This window comes from Triticum dicoccoides, chromosome 5B (genome assembly GCF_002162155.2).
Source record: "Triticum dicoccoides isolate Atlit2015 ecotype Zavitan chromosome 5B, WEW_v2.0, whole genome shotgun sequence".
Taxonomy (NCBI): domain Eukaryota; kingdom Viridiplantae; phylum Streptophyta; class Magnoliopsida; order Poales; family Poaceae; genus Triticum; species Triticum dicoccoides.
The window spans coordinates 584,531,236-584,548,372 of record NC_041389.1 but is presented as its reverse complement, the minus strand read 5'-3'; the positions used below and the strand labels follow the sequence as shown (position 1 = coordinate 584,548,372).

The 17,137-nt window shown below is 47.5% G+C and overlaps 1 protein-coding gene across 1 annotated transcript in view; it reads right to left on the bottom strand.

The window, feature by feature from the left end:
• Positions 1-1,897, bottom strand: part of LOC119311789 (serine/threonine-protein kinase STY13-like) — a 4,793-nt gene extending 2,896 nt beyond the window's left edge. Inside the window, exon 1 of the mRNA XM_037587491.1 lies at positions 947-1,897. Within this exon, the coding sequence (XP_037443388.1) occupies positions 947-1,262 (316 nt within the window). The 5' untranslated portion in view covers positions 1,263-1,897. The remainder of the gene's footprint in view (positions 1-946) is intronic.
• Between the last annotated feature and the right edge of the window lie 15,240 nt (positions 1,898-17,137).

Here is a 17,137-nt window from a genome sequence, read left to right as displayed (position 1 = left end):
GCCCCCTCCACAAAGGCTACTACCTTCACAACGACAAAACTGGCACCCAACCATGTTCCTACTACCGACATGCCCGTCACCTTGTCCGCCCCCTCCACAATGGCTACTACCTTCACAATGACAAAACTGGCACCCAATCTTGTTCCCAGTATACTGACATGCTTCCCCGTCACCTTCTCCGCCCCCTACGTACAGAAAGGCTGCTACCTTCACTTCGACAAAATTGGCACCCAACCATGTTCCTAGTATGCCGACATGCTTCCCCTGTCACCGTCTGCGCCCCCCTCCACCAATAGCGATAACAAGGTACCGCAAGGAATTACCACGAGAAGCCATCAATCTCTCTTCTACCAATTGCTGCCACACCAACTCAAAATGTTAACCTATCTAACACTACATTCCGTACGTCTTAAAACACGTTCAATAGAACTTCCTTAATTTCAAACATTGACCTATGCAACCTTATTTGGACAAGCGTATCACTAGATTTATCATAAAAACATCCTTACAATTTCATAATAATCAATTGTGAGTGCGGCCCCAGTATTGTTGAGAACATGGGAGTATTAAGTGTGTATTGGTTTCAGCCCCAATGTTTCTTTTTCTTTTTTGGATATGGGCAAGTCAAGATTTGCAATGTCAATACTTGCCAAGGTTTGATAACTTTTACCATGAACTAGTTGCCTCAATTGGCTGGGAAGAGATAGGCAACGTGAAATGGGCAAATCAATGATTTGACCACAATAAACAATCATTAGCTCGGGAATTTACTTTTTCTGTTCTATTTTTTGAGGGCGAGAAGGCTTGTGGAGCAGGGGCTGCAAACCAAGCACAACCCGGATGCCAAATCTTATGGATCAGATGGCAATCAGGCGAAACAGAGTAGTAGAACAGATACATGATTACATAATAGAGGCGATCGAGGGGAGCGTGTTTGATTTTTCACCTGCCACGTCGTTGCCGTCGTAGGTGCCGCGGTAGACGACGCCGAAGGTGCCGCTGGCGACCTGGTTCTGGATGTCGAGCTTGGCGAGGTCGATCTCCCACTCGAGGAGCTCCCCGGGCTGCGCGGGCGAGGCGCCCCGCTGCTGATCCAGCCAGACCCTGGAGCGCGTCTTCTCCAGCTGCATGTCGAGGTTGACGAGGTCGAATCCGTCGGCCCGCAGGTACCCCTCGCCGTCGGCCGCCCTCATCTCGCCGCCGCCGCCCCCGCCGCTGCTGCCGGCGCCGCTGCTGCTGCCGGTGGCCGTGAGGGAGTTCATCTTCCCGGCCGACGGATCGATCGGTGGACCGATCGATCTCCCCCCCTTTCCGCTGGATCGCAGCGAAGAATGCGTCTACGCCCGGAGCCCCGAGAGGAGGAGGAGGTGGCCTGGATCGACCCTGTGTCCGCCCATGGGATGGGATGGATAGCGGGGGGCAGGATTTAAAGCCGGGCGCGTGACGCCCAATCGGCTTGGACCGTAATGGCGATCCTCGGCCGCCTCTGTATCTATCTATCCACCCACCTCCCGCCGATGGACGCAAGCTCGCCCGCTCTCAGATGGGAACAAACAACAAAGAATCAACCGCGCGGGTGCGGGTGGGCGGGCAGGGGTGAGACGAAAACGACGCCACGGGGACGGGGAGAGGATAGATCGCAATCAAACAAAAGCGGAACGAGACTTGCGCGGCGCAGATCGAGTTAACCGCGGAGGAGAAGGTGAAGATGAATGCCGGCTGGATTGATCGGCGTCGTCGGATCAACCGGCGGCGAGGAGAGGAGCTGCGGTGGATGAAGCGGGGAGGAGGAGGAGGAGGCCGGCGCGTCGCCCCCCGGCGCGAGATCTGCCTATTTTTAGGGGGGAGGCGCGACGGGAAGCGCGTAGGGGGGTGGGAGGAGGGGCCGTTAATTCGGGAATGTGATTGCGAGGGGGATTGGAAATGCGCAACGGATGGGTGAGGGTGACGGTGACGGGGAGGCGAAGCAGGGGAGGGCTGTTTATTGTAGTTTACCGGTTCTGTTAGCAAGAATCCAGGAGCAGAGCAGCGACCGTTCCTCGCCTCCTTGGGCCGTTGACTCTCTGCCTGCCTGCCTGCCCGTTCTCTGCGCTAGTAGGAGTAGTATATTCTGCTGTTGTGCGCCGCGAAGGTGCGTGCGTGCCCTGCCTCTCTCCCCCCGGCTCTGTTCTGATTCCCTATGCTCTGCTTCTCTGTTGATGGTGACACGTTATGATCTCCTCCGCAGAAATGGCAAAGGGAACGGAAAAGTTCGTTAAGAGAACGGTAAACTAATTTACTAATTTTCTGCGGGGACATGGCAGAAGGATCGGTCAAAACCTATATGAGTGAATAGGGCATACCGGACACAAGATTTATCTGTTTTCTGGAGTAGTATATGTTATGATGGTCGTTGAGTTGGCTTAGGTGTTTTTCTTAAACACAGTACAGACGCAAAGCGCTTCAAACGTGCATACATTCACCCTATGAGCACCTTCAATATACTGAGCCGACATATCATCGTGAGATTTACAAAGTCACAGTAGGCGCCTCATCATCGGCGGGAACGTCTCCTCCAACTAAAAGCGCATCACCGTAAATCCTGAAATAAAATCAGGAATAGTGCGAACACCAGGATTTGAACCTTGATGGGCTGAGGATACCATTGTACCTCTAACCATCCAACCACAGGTTGGTTCGCAAGTTGTATCGGTGTTGGCTCGTTAAGATCTTTTTAAGGAAACCAACGATTGCTGGCTATGCATTATCATAGCCATAGCCAGGTAGCAATGGCCACTGAAGTGGCTACAAGGATGAAAGATCAGAGAAAAATGAAAAAAGAGTGGGGATCAAGTAAGGATCGATCTCTCAAGGGGGGAGGGGGTCCCCGAAGGGGGCGGCATACATTTCACTACTGACAGTCTCCACAAGTCAATTGCTCGTCTCATGGCTTGTACTGTGACAGCCGGGATTGCAATCTTTTTGTTGAACACAGTTGTTTCTCTCCAACCATATTTCCCACAAGATAAGGATCAACATATCTTTTATCCCTTTCTTGTGCTCGCCAGGAGCAGCCGAGACGATCGCAAGCCAGTATTCCGCCGAGCTTTCCTCATCAGGCCATGCCACATGATCAAACGCAGTGCAGCCAGACTAGGCAGAGACCATACGACAAATTCTCCGGGCTTTAGGGCATTGTCATAAAAGATGCATTGAGGTCTCGAAGTTGCGTATACGCAGTGGGCAAAAGTAGTGATTTGGCCACCCTCGATGTTGTAGTCTGTCAGCACAACACAATCTATCCAACATGAGAAGCCAGACGAAGAATTTGCATTGGGGTGGTGCCCAGACGCACCAAGACATATTGTTGAAATTTGAGTCTATCCTACCAGCAAATTGGAGCCTATAGGCAACAACAGCAGAATAGCAACCTGAGGTCGACGTTTTTCGGATAATACTATCTAGAACTTTAGGGTGGAGGATGACATTGGCTCCTCTGATTAGGTTCCAAAGGCGGCGGAATTCTGTGATGTTTGCGTCAGAAAGGGGTGGTCGTTTGATGCCCTAGATCCATTTGTTGTCATGCAGTGCATCCTTGACTAATCCTGTCTTGAACCTGGAGAGAAGAACAATGATGGTGCAACAGAGCGCATCAGTGTAGTTCCCAACCAGGTGGATCCCCATAACTTGGTCGTTTCCCCATCGATGATCGTCACCATGGTGGTAGCGACAGAGAGGTCACGACCTCGCTCATCGCAGGGGGGAGAAGATCCAACCCATGGCCTATTTGGCTCTGTCCAGGACATCCATAGCCAACGAAGGAGAAGTGCTCTAGCAAATTTCTCGATATCATGTATATCGATCCCTTCAAGATCAAGTGGCAAGCATACCGAACGCCAGTTTACTTTGCACTTTCCTCCCGAGTCCATAGAAATTTTCTGTAGATCTCTTATCAATGTCCTTTAGAATACCAGGTGTTGCCTGAATGGCCATCATCATGAAGATGGGTATGTCGGAGAGCACTAATCGGACAATGGCTCTTATGCCAGTAGTGTTCATCAGTTTGCCCTTCCAACCTGCTTTGCCTTGATCTGGTAAAAAATGAACCGCATATGTACTTTCTTCAATCTTCCCAAGGTAATTGGCAATTCCGGATATGTGATCAGGAACCTGATAGCCCACAAGTATAGGGGGTTGCAACAGTTTTCGAGGGTAGATTATTCAACCCAAATTTATAGATTTGACACAAGGAGAGCCAAAGAATATTTGAAGGTATTAGCAGCTGAGTTGTCAATTCAACCACACCTGGAGATTAATTATCAGCAACAATTTTTTTTCAGGGGTTCGACAGTAGGAAAGGCTCCTACTGCTTAGTATATTACCATGGGTAAAATATGGTACAATGTGTTACATCTTACATATGCACAAAGGCCAGCAAGCACCCCCATGCAGGGGGGTAAGTAATGCTAGTGAATTATGGTATTGAGTCAACCCGGAAGTAACTACCTGTTTTTTGTGATCAGGGACTCTATGTCTAATATCAGCAAAGTCCTTCTTGAATCTAATCCTCCAGGATGAAACTGATGGTGCTACTTGACAAAAATAGTTATTGTTTCTTTCTTTCCAAAGGCTCCAAGCAGCCACTAAGAAGATGTCCATAATCATGGCTCTCTGATGCAAGGTTTTGAGGTGCAACATCAGGTCCAGTCTGTTTCCAAGAGCAGGCCATGAAATATTAAGCTCGTTCCAGCATGTCACACTGAATGTGCATCTGAAGAAGAGGTGTTCCAAAGTTTCTTCAATGTGTTGTTCACAAAGCAAGCAATCATAGTTGTTGCCAATATTATAATGCCGCCTCTTGAGCATGTTCCTTGTGTTTAGATGATCAGACAGCAGGAACCATCCAAAGACTTTGAGCTTGGGAATACTCCGAGCCTTCCATAGCCATTTGAAAGCTTCATGCATAATCACCTCTCTGAAGAAGAAAGCATAGTACGCAGAGGTCTTGAATTCAGCTGCTCCCCATATGCAAGTCCAGGTGTCTTTTGTGTCTGTCAACTCAAGGGGTCTCACATGCTGCTGTTGCGCCCTCAGTTCATCGTGTGCCTGGATCGAGAGGGGCAAGTGAAAACCTTGATCCACATTGGTAATGGCGAGGAACTGGTTGATCGAGGCATCTTCTAGGGTGGTATATGAGAAAGCTCGTGGGTAAATATCAGCAATAATGCCCTCACCCCAGTCATCTTTCCAGAAAAGGGCTGAAGTACCAGAACCAACATTAACCTTCGCGACCCCCCTGTAAACTGGCATAAGTTTGATGAGTTCCCGCCACCAGAAGGAACCACAGGGTGCTGCTGCATGGGGGACAGTGGTGGAGTAGTAGGAGTCCCATAGCAGGTGCACCCAAGGGACATCAAGTTTGTTGAAGAATTTGTGGAGCAGCTTAATAAGCATCGCATCATTCTGAACTTTTAGGTTGAGCACCCCAAGGACACCATTCTTTTTTGGTCTGCAAATCATGTCGCAGGCAGCGAGGGAGTTGCATTTCTCTTCCTCATCAGTTTTCTTGATCCATAACCCGTGGCGTATGATTTTATCAAATTGCTCAATTATTTTGGGTGGAAGTCTAAGGGTGCCCATCGGGTAAATAGGTAGGGATGTGACCAAGGAGTTCATAAGTGCCAACTTGCCTGCGTACGACATCAACGACATGGCCGCTGTGATGCTGCCTTCAGCTTTGCAAATCTAGGGAGTAAGATCACAGACAATCGGTTTAGTGGTGCCAAGCGGTAACCCAAGGTATGTGAACGACATTTGAGCGCATGCACAGCCAAAGATGGTTGCAATTTTGCTATATGTATCCTCAGGAGTGTTGATCGGGATCAATTTGGACTTATTGAAGTTGATGTGCAGACCCACCGAATTAGCGTAGTCTTCAAGGATTTTTTCATGCGAGTAGCTTGTTCCCGACAAGCCAGCATCACAATGATCGTGTCGTTGGCATACTGCATGACCGGGAAGTTTTTATCTCGAGAGGCAGGTATAGGAAGTTGTAGTAAGTTGTTATTGAGAGCCTCATTGATAGCAGTTTGTAGCAAATCTGCAGCAAGGACAAAGATTAATGGGGACAGGGGGTCACCTTGTCTCACCCCACATTTGCACCAGAAGTTTTTACCAGGGACGCCGTTGAGCAGGACAGAAGATTTTCCAGAAGAAGAGATGCATGTGAACCAATCAATCCATTTCTCGTTAAACCCCATACTCCGCATGATCTTGATGATGGCTGAGTGTTGCACTATGTCAAAAGCCTTAGCGAAATCCAGTTTGAGAAGGATGATCGGTCGCTTAGAGGCTTGGCATTGGTGAATGTATTCGAAAGCCCATGCAAGGCAATCATTGATAGAACGCCCTTTAAGAAAACCATACTGGTTACGATGCACAATCTTTAAGATGATCTTTTGAAGCCGATTAGCCAATAGTTTGGTGATTAACTTGAGACAACAGTTGAGCAATGTAATAGGTCTAAAATCATTGACCATCTTAGGAGCACGTTTCTTGGGGATCAAAGTGATAAATCCGTAGTTGAGGCTTTCAAGGTTGAAGTTGCCTTTGTGAAAGTCATCGCACAGACGGTAGAAGTCATGTTTAATGATTGGCCAACATGCTTTCATTAATGCACCATTGAACCCATCCGAACCTGGTGCACGATCAGGTGGCATCTCTTTAATCACGTCATCAATCTCCCTTGGTGTGAAAGGAACTGTCAGACTCTCAAAATCCACCTGAGAGCGAAGCATTTGTGAGAGGTTGAATTTTATCTGCAGCAAAGTGATTAGTAGCAAAGTAGTATGATAGTTTTGATAATGGTAGCAACAACAATAGTAACGGTAACCGTGATAATAGTGATTTTGTAGCATAACGATAGCAGTAGCAAATAGTAACTTAGCAAGAACAATATAAGATAAATTCATAGGCATTGGATCGATGACTCGTTGGATGATATTCATCATGAGATAGTTATAACCTAGGGCAATACGACACTAGCTCCAGTTCATAAATATAATGTAGGCATCTATTTCGTAAATTGTCATACGTGTTTATGGAAAGAACTTGCATGGCATCTTTTGTCCTACCCTCCCGTGGCAGCAGGGTCCTATTGGAAACTAAGGGATATTAAGGCATCCTTTTAATAGAGAACCGGAACAAAGCATTAGCACACAGTGAATACATGAACTTCTCAAATTACGGTCATCACCAGGAGTGGTCCTGACTGTTGTCACTCCGGGGTTGCCGGATCATAACACGTAGTAGGTGACTATAACTTGCAAGATTGGATCTAGAACACGGATATAATGGTGATAACATAAACGGTTCAGATATGAAATCATGGCATCCGGGTCCAAAGTGACAAGCATTAAGCATGGCAAAGTCATAGCAACATCAATCTCAGAACATACTGGATACTAGGGATCAGGCCCTAACAAAACTAACTCGATTACATGATGAATATCATCCAACTCCTCACCGACCAGCGAGCCTGCGAAGGAATTACTCACTCCCGGTGGGGAGCATCATGGAATCAACGATGGAGAAGGGTTGGTGATGACGAAGATTGAAGATCCCCCTCTCCGGAGCCCCAAATGAACTCCAGATCTGGCCTCCCGATGAAGAACAGGAGACGGCGATGGCTCCATCTCGTGAAACATGATAATTATTTCTCCCTGATTTTTTCTGGAATAATGTGATTTTATAGCGTTGGTTTCAGGGTCATCGGGGCTACTAGGTGGGGACAACCCACTGGGGCACGCCTGGGGGGGGGGGGGGCAGGTGCGCCCTGGTGGGTTGTGCCCACCTAGGTGCCCCCCTCAGGTGGCTCTTGGCTCCAGAAATTCTCTTTATTGCTATAAAAATCCTAGCAAAGTTTCGTTCCATTCCGAGAACTTTTATTTCTGCACAAAAACAACACAATGGTAGTTCAGCTGAAAACAGCGTTAGTCCGGGGTTAGGTTCGTTCAAATCATGCAAATTAGAGTCCAAAACAAGAGCAAAAGCGTTAGGAAAGGTAGATACGACGGAGACGTATCAACTCCCACAAGCTTAAAACTTTGCTTGTCCTCAAGCAATTCAGTTGATAAACTGAAAGTGAAAAAGAAAAACTTTTACGAACTATTTTGCTCTTGTTTCATAAATAAGCTTAAACATCACCCAGGTTTTCAGCAAAGATTATAACTAACCATGTTGACAATAACTCTTAAAAATTATATTAACTCATATCAATGACATAATCAACTAGAGAGCAATAATAAAACATCTCAAACAGCAACATGTTGTCAAAACAACCATGATACAATATGACAATAGTGGTATCTCGCTAACCCTTTCCGAGACCGCAAAACATAAATGCAGAGCACCCCCAAAGTTCAAGCAGCGACTAAATATTGTAATTCATGGTAGAAAAGATCCAGTCATGATGCACCCAACATTAGGTACACACAATGCATCAACATGATAGCAGTGCTCTCAGGTTCTGGCTCTTATTTGAGAAGGTGATGACACAACATAAAAGTAAATAGATAGTCCCTTCGTAGAGGGAAGCAATGATTTGCAAAGGTGCTAGAGCTCAAGTTTTTAAAACAGAGGTAAATGAAATTTTGATACATGCACCCTTATCATTTACTTCACGACCATCAGTTATCAATATCTTCCATGCTAAACACGCTAGTGGCGGTTCCCAAGCGGAAAAGTAAAGGTTATGACTCCATTGGGAGTTTTTGTTTGATTATTTGTAAGCTATTTTCTTTTTGTAGTTTGGGACTGGGCATCCCTATTACCGCCATTTTCTCATGCGATGGCGAGTGAATAAACACTCGATCCGAGAATAACCCGCTTAGCATGGAAGATACCGACTACCTCCTGTCGTTCCATGAACGATCCTGGCACACAAAAAGGATATTTATTTGAAGTTTTTAGAGATGGCACATGCAAATTTACTTAGGACGACAAGGTAATACCGCATATAGGTAGGTACGGTGGACTCATCTGTAATAACTTGGGTTTCAGGTTTTGATGTACAAGCAGAGTTCCCACTTAGTATAGACGAAGGCTAGCAAATAGGTTGAGAAGCGGCCATCTAGAGCGCAACAACGGTCATGAACATGTATTTTGCATAAGTAACATTGGATATTAGCATGAGTAGGATATGAACACCATGGACATAAATATAATAGAGGCTATGTTGATTTTGATTCAACTATATGCATGGACATGTGCCAAGTCAAGCCACTCTAACATTCAGAGGAGGATACCATATCATCATACTACATCACAATCATTTTAATGCAATGTTGATATCCAAGATAAGTCATTATTCACTCCTAGATACTTATGCATGTCATGAGAAACTATAATCTCTAATTGTCATTGCAAACATGTTTGATCATAATAGGCTGAATCATGGATACTAGGTTAAACATATTTACAAAAACAGAACAAGTCGAGTTCATACTCGTTTCTCTCTGCCACGACAAGTTCATCTAATATCGTCATTATTGCCTTTCACTTGCACGACCGAATGATTTGAAAATAATAATAGTGCAAGAGTGCCGTGGACTAAGCTGGAATCTGCAAACATTTTATTCAAGAGGAGAAGAGAAGGTAATATGGACTCTTTATTAGATCAATAATGCAAATGAGAGCCACTCAACATTTTCATCGTGGTCTTCTCCTCGGTGTGACTCAATAAAAAGAAAAGAAATTTAGAGAAACACACTAAAATATTTTTGGAGTTTTTGTTTTTTTGTAAACAAGCAAATGAAAAAGGAAAAAGCAAAAACGAGAAAAACTATTTACATAGGAAAGCTCCCAACAAGTAAAGAAGAACAGGGAAATCTTTTTGGGTTTTCTTTTTAGTCCTACAACAATTTAAACTAGGACGAAAAATAAAAAAGAAGCAAGAAACATATTTTTGGATTTTCTCAAAGTTTTTCAAACACATAAGAAGAAAGCGGGAAAGTAAATTAAACATTGATGATACAATGAAAAAGTGTGGACACCGACAACTGGAATAAAATGTGTGAACATGAATGTAATGTCAGCGGTAATACATACTCCCCCAAGCTTAGGCTTTTGTCCTAACTTGGTCTAGGGCCACTCGAAGAAGCCGTGAGGTCCAATGTTGAATTGCTGGGAGCAGGCACCATAGGGTCCCACTGCTAAGGCTCCTCCTGTGCTGTAGCTAGGTTGTTCTGGTAAGCGAGAATGTCCTCAAGCATAATCATGTATCTGCCCCTGGCAACATGATCAAACAAAGCAGGTGCAGGCAAGGGAATAATGTCACGAGTATGCACACTGAAAACTAAGTTGTAAGGCATATCAATATTAGGGTAATTAGCAGCAATAAAATGGTGGTCCTCCATAGCTGCTCTATCTAAGTAAGTTTGGGCAGAGGATGATCATGCTGGTGTATCTGTACATTAAAGTGAGTCACCAAGTGAGTAGCGTAAATGCACCCATGTATTTTACCCTTGGATATGTTAAGGTGAAGGCGACATGCCACAATAGTTCCCAAGTTATAAGTGTTGTTGCCATAAAGTGCGCGACGCAAAACAGCAAAGTCTGGGGCGCTAAGTGCACCCACCTTCTCTCTCGCTAGCAAGCACTTTGCAATAAATATAACAAAATAATGCACGGCAGGAAACTACAAGCTAACAGCGGTGGTGCTTGATACTCATCTCTCATCTCCCACTGTCAGAGTATAGTGAAAACCCTCAAACTCTGAGGGCATAGGCTCTACCAAATCCTCATCAGAAGGAAGCATGCATATGTTACAAAATTCAGTAAGTGGTATGTGGCGGGTTTTAGCATATAAATCAAACTGCACCTTAGGGGGATTATTCCTAGAATGAAAATGAAAGTTTTGCACAAAGGAGTTTGTGAGGAGATGATACTATTTGCATTCAGTTGTGATGAAGTCGGTGAGGCCGGCATTAGCAGCATATTGGGTGAACTCTTGGAGGATTCCAGCCCCTTCGACGAACGGATTATGCGGCCACTCGCACGGTCATAGCTCCGCCAACCTCGGGGTATGGAGATCATTGTCAGATGACTCCCCAATAACCCCCTTGCAGTTCTTCCTGGAAGTAAACTTCCTAAAGAAACTCATTTTTTTCTATGAACAAAATTTTGAAATTTTAGTCCACAAAATTTTTGTCAACAAAACTTCACAAAAATGATAGCAACTACTCATAGGGATGTATAGAGGCAATATCAAGTATTCAAACTACCTAGAACTCTAAGAATTCAACATGTAAGCTCATTTAGAGGAGCACCAAGAGTATCTAATTATTCTAAATACAAACCACTAAAACAAAAACTAATTGGACACATGGAGGAGTCACATACCAAGCAACAAATCACCGAAACAGTTTTGGAAACGGAGCTTCGAGCAAAGAGATCAAAATCCACGGTTTTGGGAGCAAGTACACGAGAGAGAGAGAGAGTGATAGTGATTTTTTTTCTTGATGGATGGAGTGATGTGGGAAGAAGAAGTAAGTGAGGGGGCCCATGTGGGGACTGTGGGAGTCCTGGACTAGGGGGTCCTCGAGCGTCCGGTCTATTGGATGTGGGTCGGACTGATGGGCCATCGAAATACAAGACAGAAGATCACCTCTCGTGTCCGGTAGGGACTCCCGTATGCGTGGATGGAAAGTATAGGTGTCCGGATATGTTATTCCTTTATGTAAAACCAACTTTTGTACAACCCTAAGCCCTTCCGGTGTCTATATAAATTGGAGAGTAGATCGGAGGCAGGATCACAACATTGCTAGGCTAGCCAACTTAGGGTTAGCCAACTCAATCTCGTGGTAGATCAACTCTTGTAACCCCTATACCCTCGAATATAATCAAGCAGGAGTAGGGTTTTACCTCCATTAAGAGGGCCCGAACCTGGGTAAGCACTGTGTCCTTTGTTCACAGTTACCTTCGGTCCTCAGACATACAGCTTGGGCCCCCCTACCCGAGATCTGCCGGTTTTGACACCGACATTGGTGCTTTCGTTGAGAGCTCCGCTGTATCATTGACAGAAGGATCAATGGCTCACCTCTTCATCAACAACGATGCTGCGTCCAGGGAAACCTTTCTCCCTGCACATGTCTTTGTGTTCGGTGTCTTTGTGCTTCGCGCCAACTCCAGAAGAGCCGGATTGTCGGACTTACATAGGAGAGAAAACCAAGGAGGCAACAGGCTTTGCGCACAGAAGGAAATACCCAGGTGGAATCTATTTACGATCGTTATACCTGCTTTATCTATCTGTACGTAGCCTGCCCCTGGATAGGGTATTTCAAATAATCCAATTTATCTCCGCTTAATGCATTCATTGTAAATATGCGCTTAAACGTATTATTCATCAATGGGAGATCATATATAGCGTCAGCTTATTATTCTTTGAGCACTTTCTCTTACAAATGTCTATTTGATATTACATCTGTACACTTTGGTACGTTGAGTTTGCTAGGGGCTTCTTATGGCGCCCCATAATACGGCAAGACAAGTCCGAACACTTTCAATAGTGCGGCACCCCGAACTTATAGCATTATATGCATCAGCTCTGAATCATGTCTTGGGTCTACAGTTGGGATAGCCCGACTCCCTTGTTTTGGTGCCTTACGTTCCGTTATATCGACTAAGGTAGCGCAGGGAGAACTACTGCGATTGTGTCCCGGTTCTTCCGGACGAGCACCTCAGTAGAGAAAGCCGAAAATTGACTGGCATGATGTGGCGAGAGCTGGTCGCTGTTCGAGAGGTCTTAAAATCCTTAAAAAAATTCGCTTTAGGCGATAATTTGGCTTCGTCCGATTTAGGCGTATATAGCGCCCCAATTCGGTCTTCCAGATTCTAGGGGCTTCGCCGAAATTTAAAATTGTAGACTTCCATGGCTAAGTGAAGGTTATAAAGCCGCATAGTCCAATTGCCTTGTTCGCTGCACCGGACACCTCCTTAAGGGACCAAACATTTGGATAAAGAGTGTTCGGGTTTTCCACGAACACCCCAGTACTAGTTACAAGGGGGCGGAAGCCGACGACTGGCCTACTTTCAGAATTTTATAAACAACCGCACAAAAGGTAATATTTTAAATAACAAAAGCGCTACATAGCGCAAGTAACTTCGTCTTTAAATTACAAACATGACAGAAGTGAATTCATTTTAAAATTATGTCCTTGGTACATTCATCGGCCACGAGGCGAGCGCCCTTCATAACGCCATCATAATACTTCTCCGGATAGCGATGCGCCTTGCCCTCCGGCGGCCCGTCCTTCACCAGCTTCTCCGCATCCAGCTTGCCCCAATGCACCTTCGCACGGGCAAAGGCCCGACGGGCACCCTCAATGCAAACAGATCGCTTGATGACTTCCAGTCGCGGACAGACATTTACCATCCGCTTGATCAGGCCAAAGTAGCTGGTGGACAGGGGCTCACCAGGCCACATCCGGACTATGAAATCCTTCATAGCCACTTCGGCCGCCCTGTGGAGTTTGACCAACTGCTTCAGTTGGTCACTCAGAGGCGTTGGATGTTCGGCCCCAGCATACTGGGACCAGAACAACTTCTCCGTTGAGCTACCCTCCTGAGAATGGTAGAACTCCGCGGCATCTGATACGCTGCACGGCAGATCTGCGAATGCCCCTGGAGAGCTCCGGACTCGGGTAAGTAAAAGAAACGCCTCCTCCACATGTTTGCTTTGCATAAAGAATTTCTTACCCGCCGTTATCTTTTTGGCCTCCTGGATTTCCTGCTGTGCCTTCTCGGCTTCGGCCTTGGCGTCTTTTATACTTGCAAGGGCCTTCGCAAGCTCGGCCTCTTTCGCCTTAAGCTCATGCTCCATGGACTCGAACTTTTTGCCGAGCTCCTGGAGCTCTTCTTGTACCTCGCCCACTCGGGCTTCTTGCTTCCCGCGCTCCTTGTGTTCCAAGGCTGCCTTGTGTTCGACCTCGGACAACACTTTTTTCAGAGACGCCACTTCGGTGGTGGCCTCTGTTACAAAATCATGACGCTTCGTTGTTAGAATAACCAATTTTATCTATCCTTCATTATATGACAACGGGAAATCACTCACCTTTGTTCTTTTCGAGCTGCCTCCTCGTGAGGTCGAGCTCTCCCTGCGCCTGCTCTAGGTCCTGTTTTAGTCCGGCTATCTCGGTCATACGGACCACAGCGGCAAGCAGCACAACCTACTTATTCACATTCAAACTTATTGTTAGACTCCTGCGGATTATAATTGACCCTCCGTTTGGTTTTTCCTTCTGAACACCAAACAGAGTATCAGGGGCTACTACCTATCGGGTGGTAATTTCACACATTTTTATTACTTACCTCAAAGCCTGTCAGGAGGCTGGTGCAGGCTTCGGTTAGTCCGCTCTTGGCGGACGAAACCTTCTGAATCACCGCACTCATAAGAGTACGGTGCTCTTCATCCATGGAAGCGCCCCGAAGCGCTTCCAGCAGACAATTCGGTGCCTCGGGCGTAGCGGAAGTCCTCGGCACGGATGGCTCACCCTCCTTAACGAGGGGCTGTCCGCCTGAGTCAGTAACCACGGGAGGTCCCAGAACAGTGTTCAGCCGAGAGCCCAGCTTACTGCGGCTCTCATCAACACGATCCGCGGGGATCTTGAACCCTGCGTGTCCGACGTTTGGAATGCCGCCTTGGGGCGCCTCTAGATCCACCCCCCGCTCTGGGAGCCTTTGGGACAACACCTCCGTGTCATCCGCAGGCTGAGGAGTAGTGGCCGTCAGAAGTGAGTTCATTGCCGAATCACTCAAGGACCCGTCCGAAGATGACACCTCGGGATGGACCCTGGCCGGACTGCATACAAGTTCGGCGTTATAACAAAACTATGAAGCAAAATTATGATGGAGTGCGGATACTTACGATCGCACTAGGGGCTTCTTCCTGGGCAGCCACCCCTCCTCGCTATCGGCGGCGGTGGTGGAGTAGTCCGAAAGGGACACCTTTCCCTTCTTGGACGTCCCAGCCCCCCCTCCGGGGCGGCCTTCCTCTTTTTCTCCCCCCAATACGGGGAGGTGGAGTTTCTTCTTGTTTCCCCCGCCTCTACGGGAGGAATCTGCCTCCGACGAGGGTATGACGGCCTTGCGCCGGGGGTCTCTCCTGGCCCCCTGGTCCGCCCTCTCAGGCCCCTCGTCCTTTCCGGATGGGGCGGCCTCCTCTTCTTCTTCCCCTTCGGGGGAGGAGTGTGCCTCATCGTCTTCGGACGAGGCTTCTGGCGCAACCTTACGTCGGAGACCCTTTCGGATCCCCGGGGCCTTCTTATCGGCCTTCTTCTCCGGCCACTTGTAGGGCGCCGGGACCAGCATCTCTGTCAGGAGAGCATTAGCTGGGCTTTCTGGCAGTGGAGCCGGACAGTCAATCTGCTCCGCTGTCTCCACATAATCCTGAACACATATGCACAATTACTTAAGGCTCCCCATGTGTATATTGGGAAGAACCGAATCCAATGGCAGCCTGAGAACTCACCTGGCTAGGAGGCCATGCGGCATGGAGCCCACGGTCCTCGGATATGTGAGGAGGTACTTCGGAGGCCTTGAACAATGCCTTCCACACATTTTTGTGCTTCATGCCGTAGAGCCTCTAAAGCGTTTGGTGTTCGGCCGGGACGAACTCCCACAGATTGAATGCCTGCCTTTGGCATGGCAGAATTCGGCGAACGAGCATGACCTGGATCACGTTGACAAGCTTGATGTTTTTTTCCTTCATGCCCTTGATGCAGTTTTTGAGTCCGGTCAGCTCTGTAGATTCGCCCCATGACAGGCCCTTCTGTTCCCAGGAGGTGAGCCGCATGGGGGTTCCGGATCGTAACTCAGGGGCCGCCGCCCAGTTGGCGTTGCGCGGCTCGGTGATGTAGAACCACCCCGACTGCCACCCCTTCATGGTTTGCGCAAAGGAGCCGTCAAGCCAGGTGACGTTAGGCATCTTGCCCACCATGGCTCCTCCGCACTCCACTTGCTGGCCGCTCACGATCTTCGGCTTCACGCAGAAGATTTGCAACCACAAGCCGAAATGAGGCTTGATGCGGAGGAAGGCCTCACATACGACGATGAACGCCGAGATGTTGAGGACGAAATTCAGGGCTAGATCATGGAAATCTAGCTCGTAGTAGAACATGAGCCCGCGGACGAAGGGGTGAAGTGGAAACCCCAGTCCACGGATGAAGTGGGCGAGAAACACGACCCTCTCATGGGGTCCTGGAGTTGGAATGACCCGCCCATCGTCTGGTAGCCGGTGCGCTATGTCTGCGGCCAAGTATCCGGCCGCCCGAAGATTCGCAATGTGCTTCTCCTTCACGGTGGAGGCCACCCACTTGCCTCCTACTCCGAACATGTTTAGCTGTGCGGAGAAGACTTGGACTAGGGCGCTGGAGCTCGGGGAGGTGAGGATGAGCAAAGGAGGAGGAGGGCGTGGGTGAAAATGAGGGTCCTTTATCCCTTTATAGAGGCGACGAAAGTGGTGCACCTCCCCGCTTGCCCGTTGAGAATCGCTTGCTTCCCAAGCGCCACGATTGATGGCACAGTGGGATTATCCATACCCGTATTGATGAGAATCCCGCGATAAGGGGACACGATCTCTGCTTTGACAAGACGTGTCAAGGAAACCACCTCGTAATATATGCTGTGGCTGGTTGTGGGAAAACGGTTTGAATAATAACCTGACCGTAAGGACATATCACATCGTCTAAAAAGTTGTCAGCTGAAGTATCATTCTCTCTATGGTGGCATGTGAAGATCATTTTGCAGATCCGGACACGGTCTACGTGTTCGATAATTACCTTGGATTATTCGGAGAAGGAACCCGCCTTGCAATGCTGAAGACAAGACTGCGCGCCGGACTCATCGTCATTGAAGCCTGGTTCAGCGGCTACTGAGGGAGTCCTGGATTAGGGGGTATCCGGACAGCCAGACTATATACATCGTCCGGACTATTGAAGCGCGAAGATACAAGACACAAGACTCCGGCCTGTGTCCGGATGGGACACTCCTTTGTGTGGAAGACAAGCTTGTCGATCCGGATATTATATTTCCTTCCTTGTAACCGACTCCATGTAAACCCTAGCCCTCTCCTGTGTCTATATAAACCGGAGAGGATGGTCCT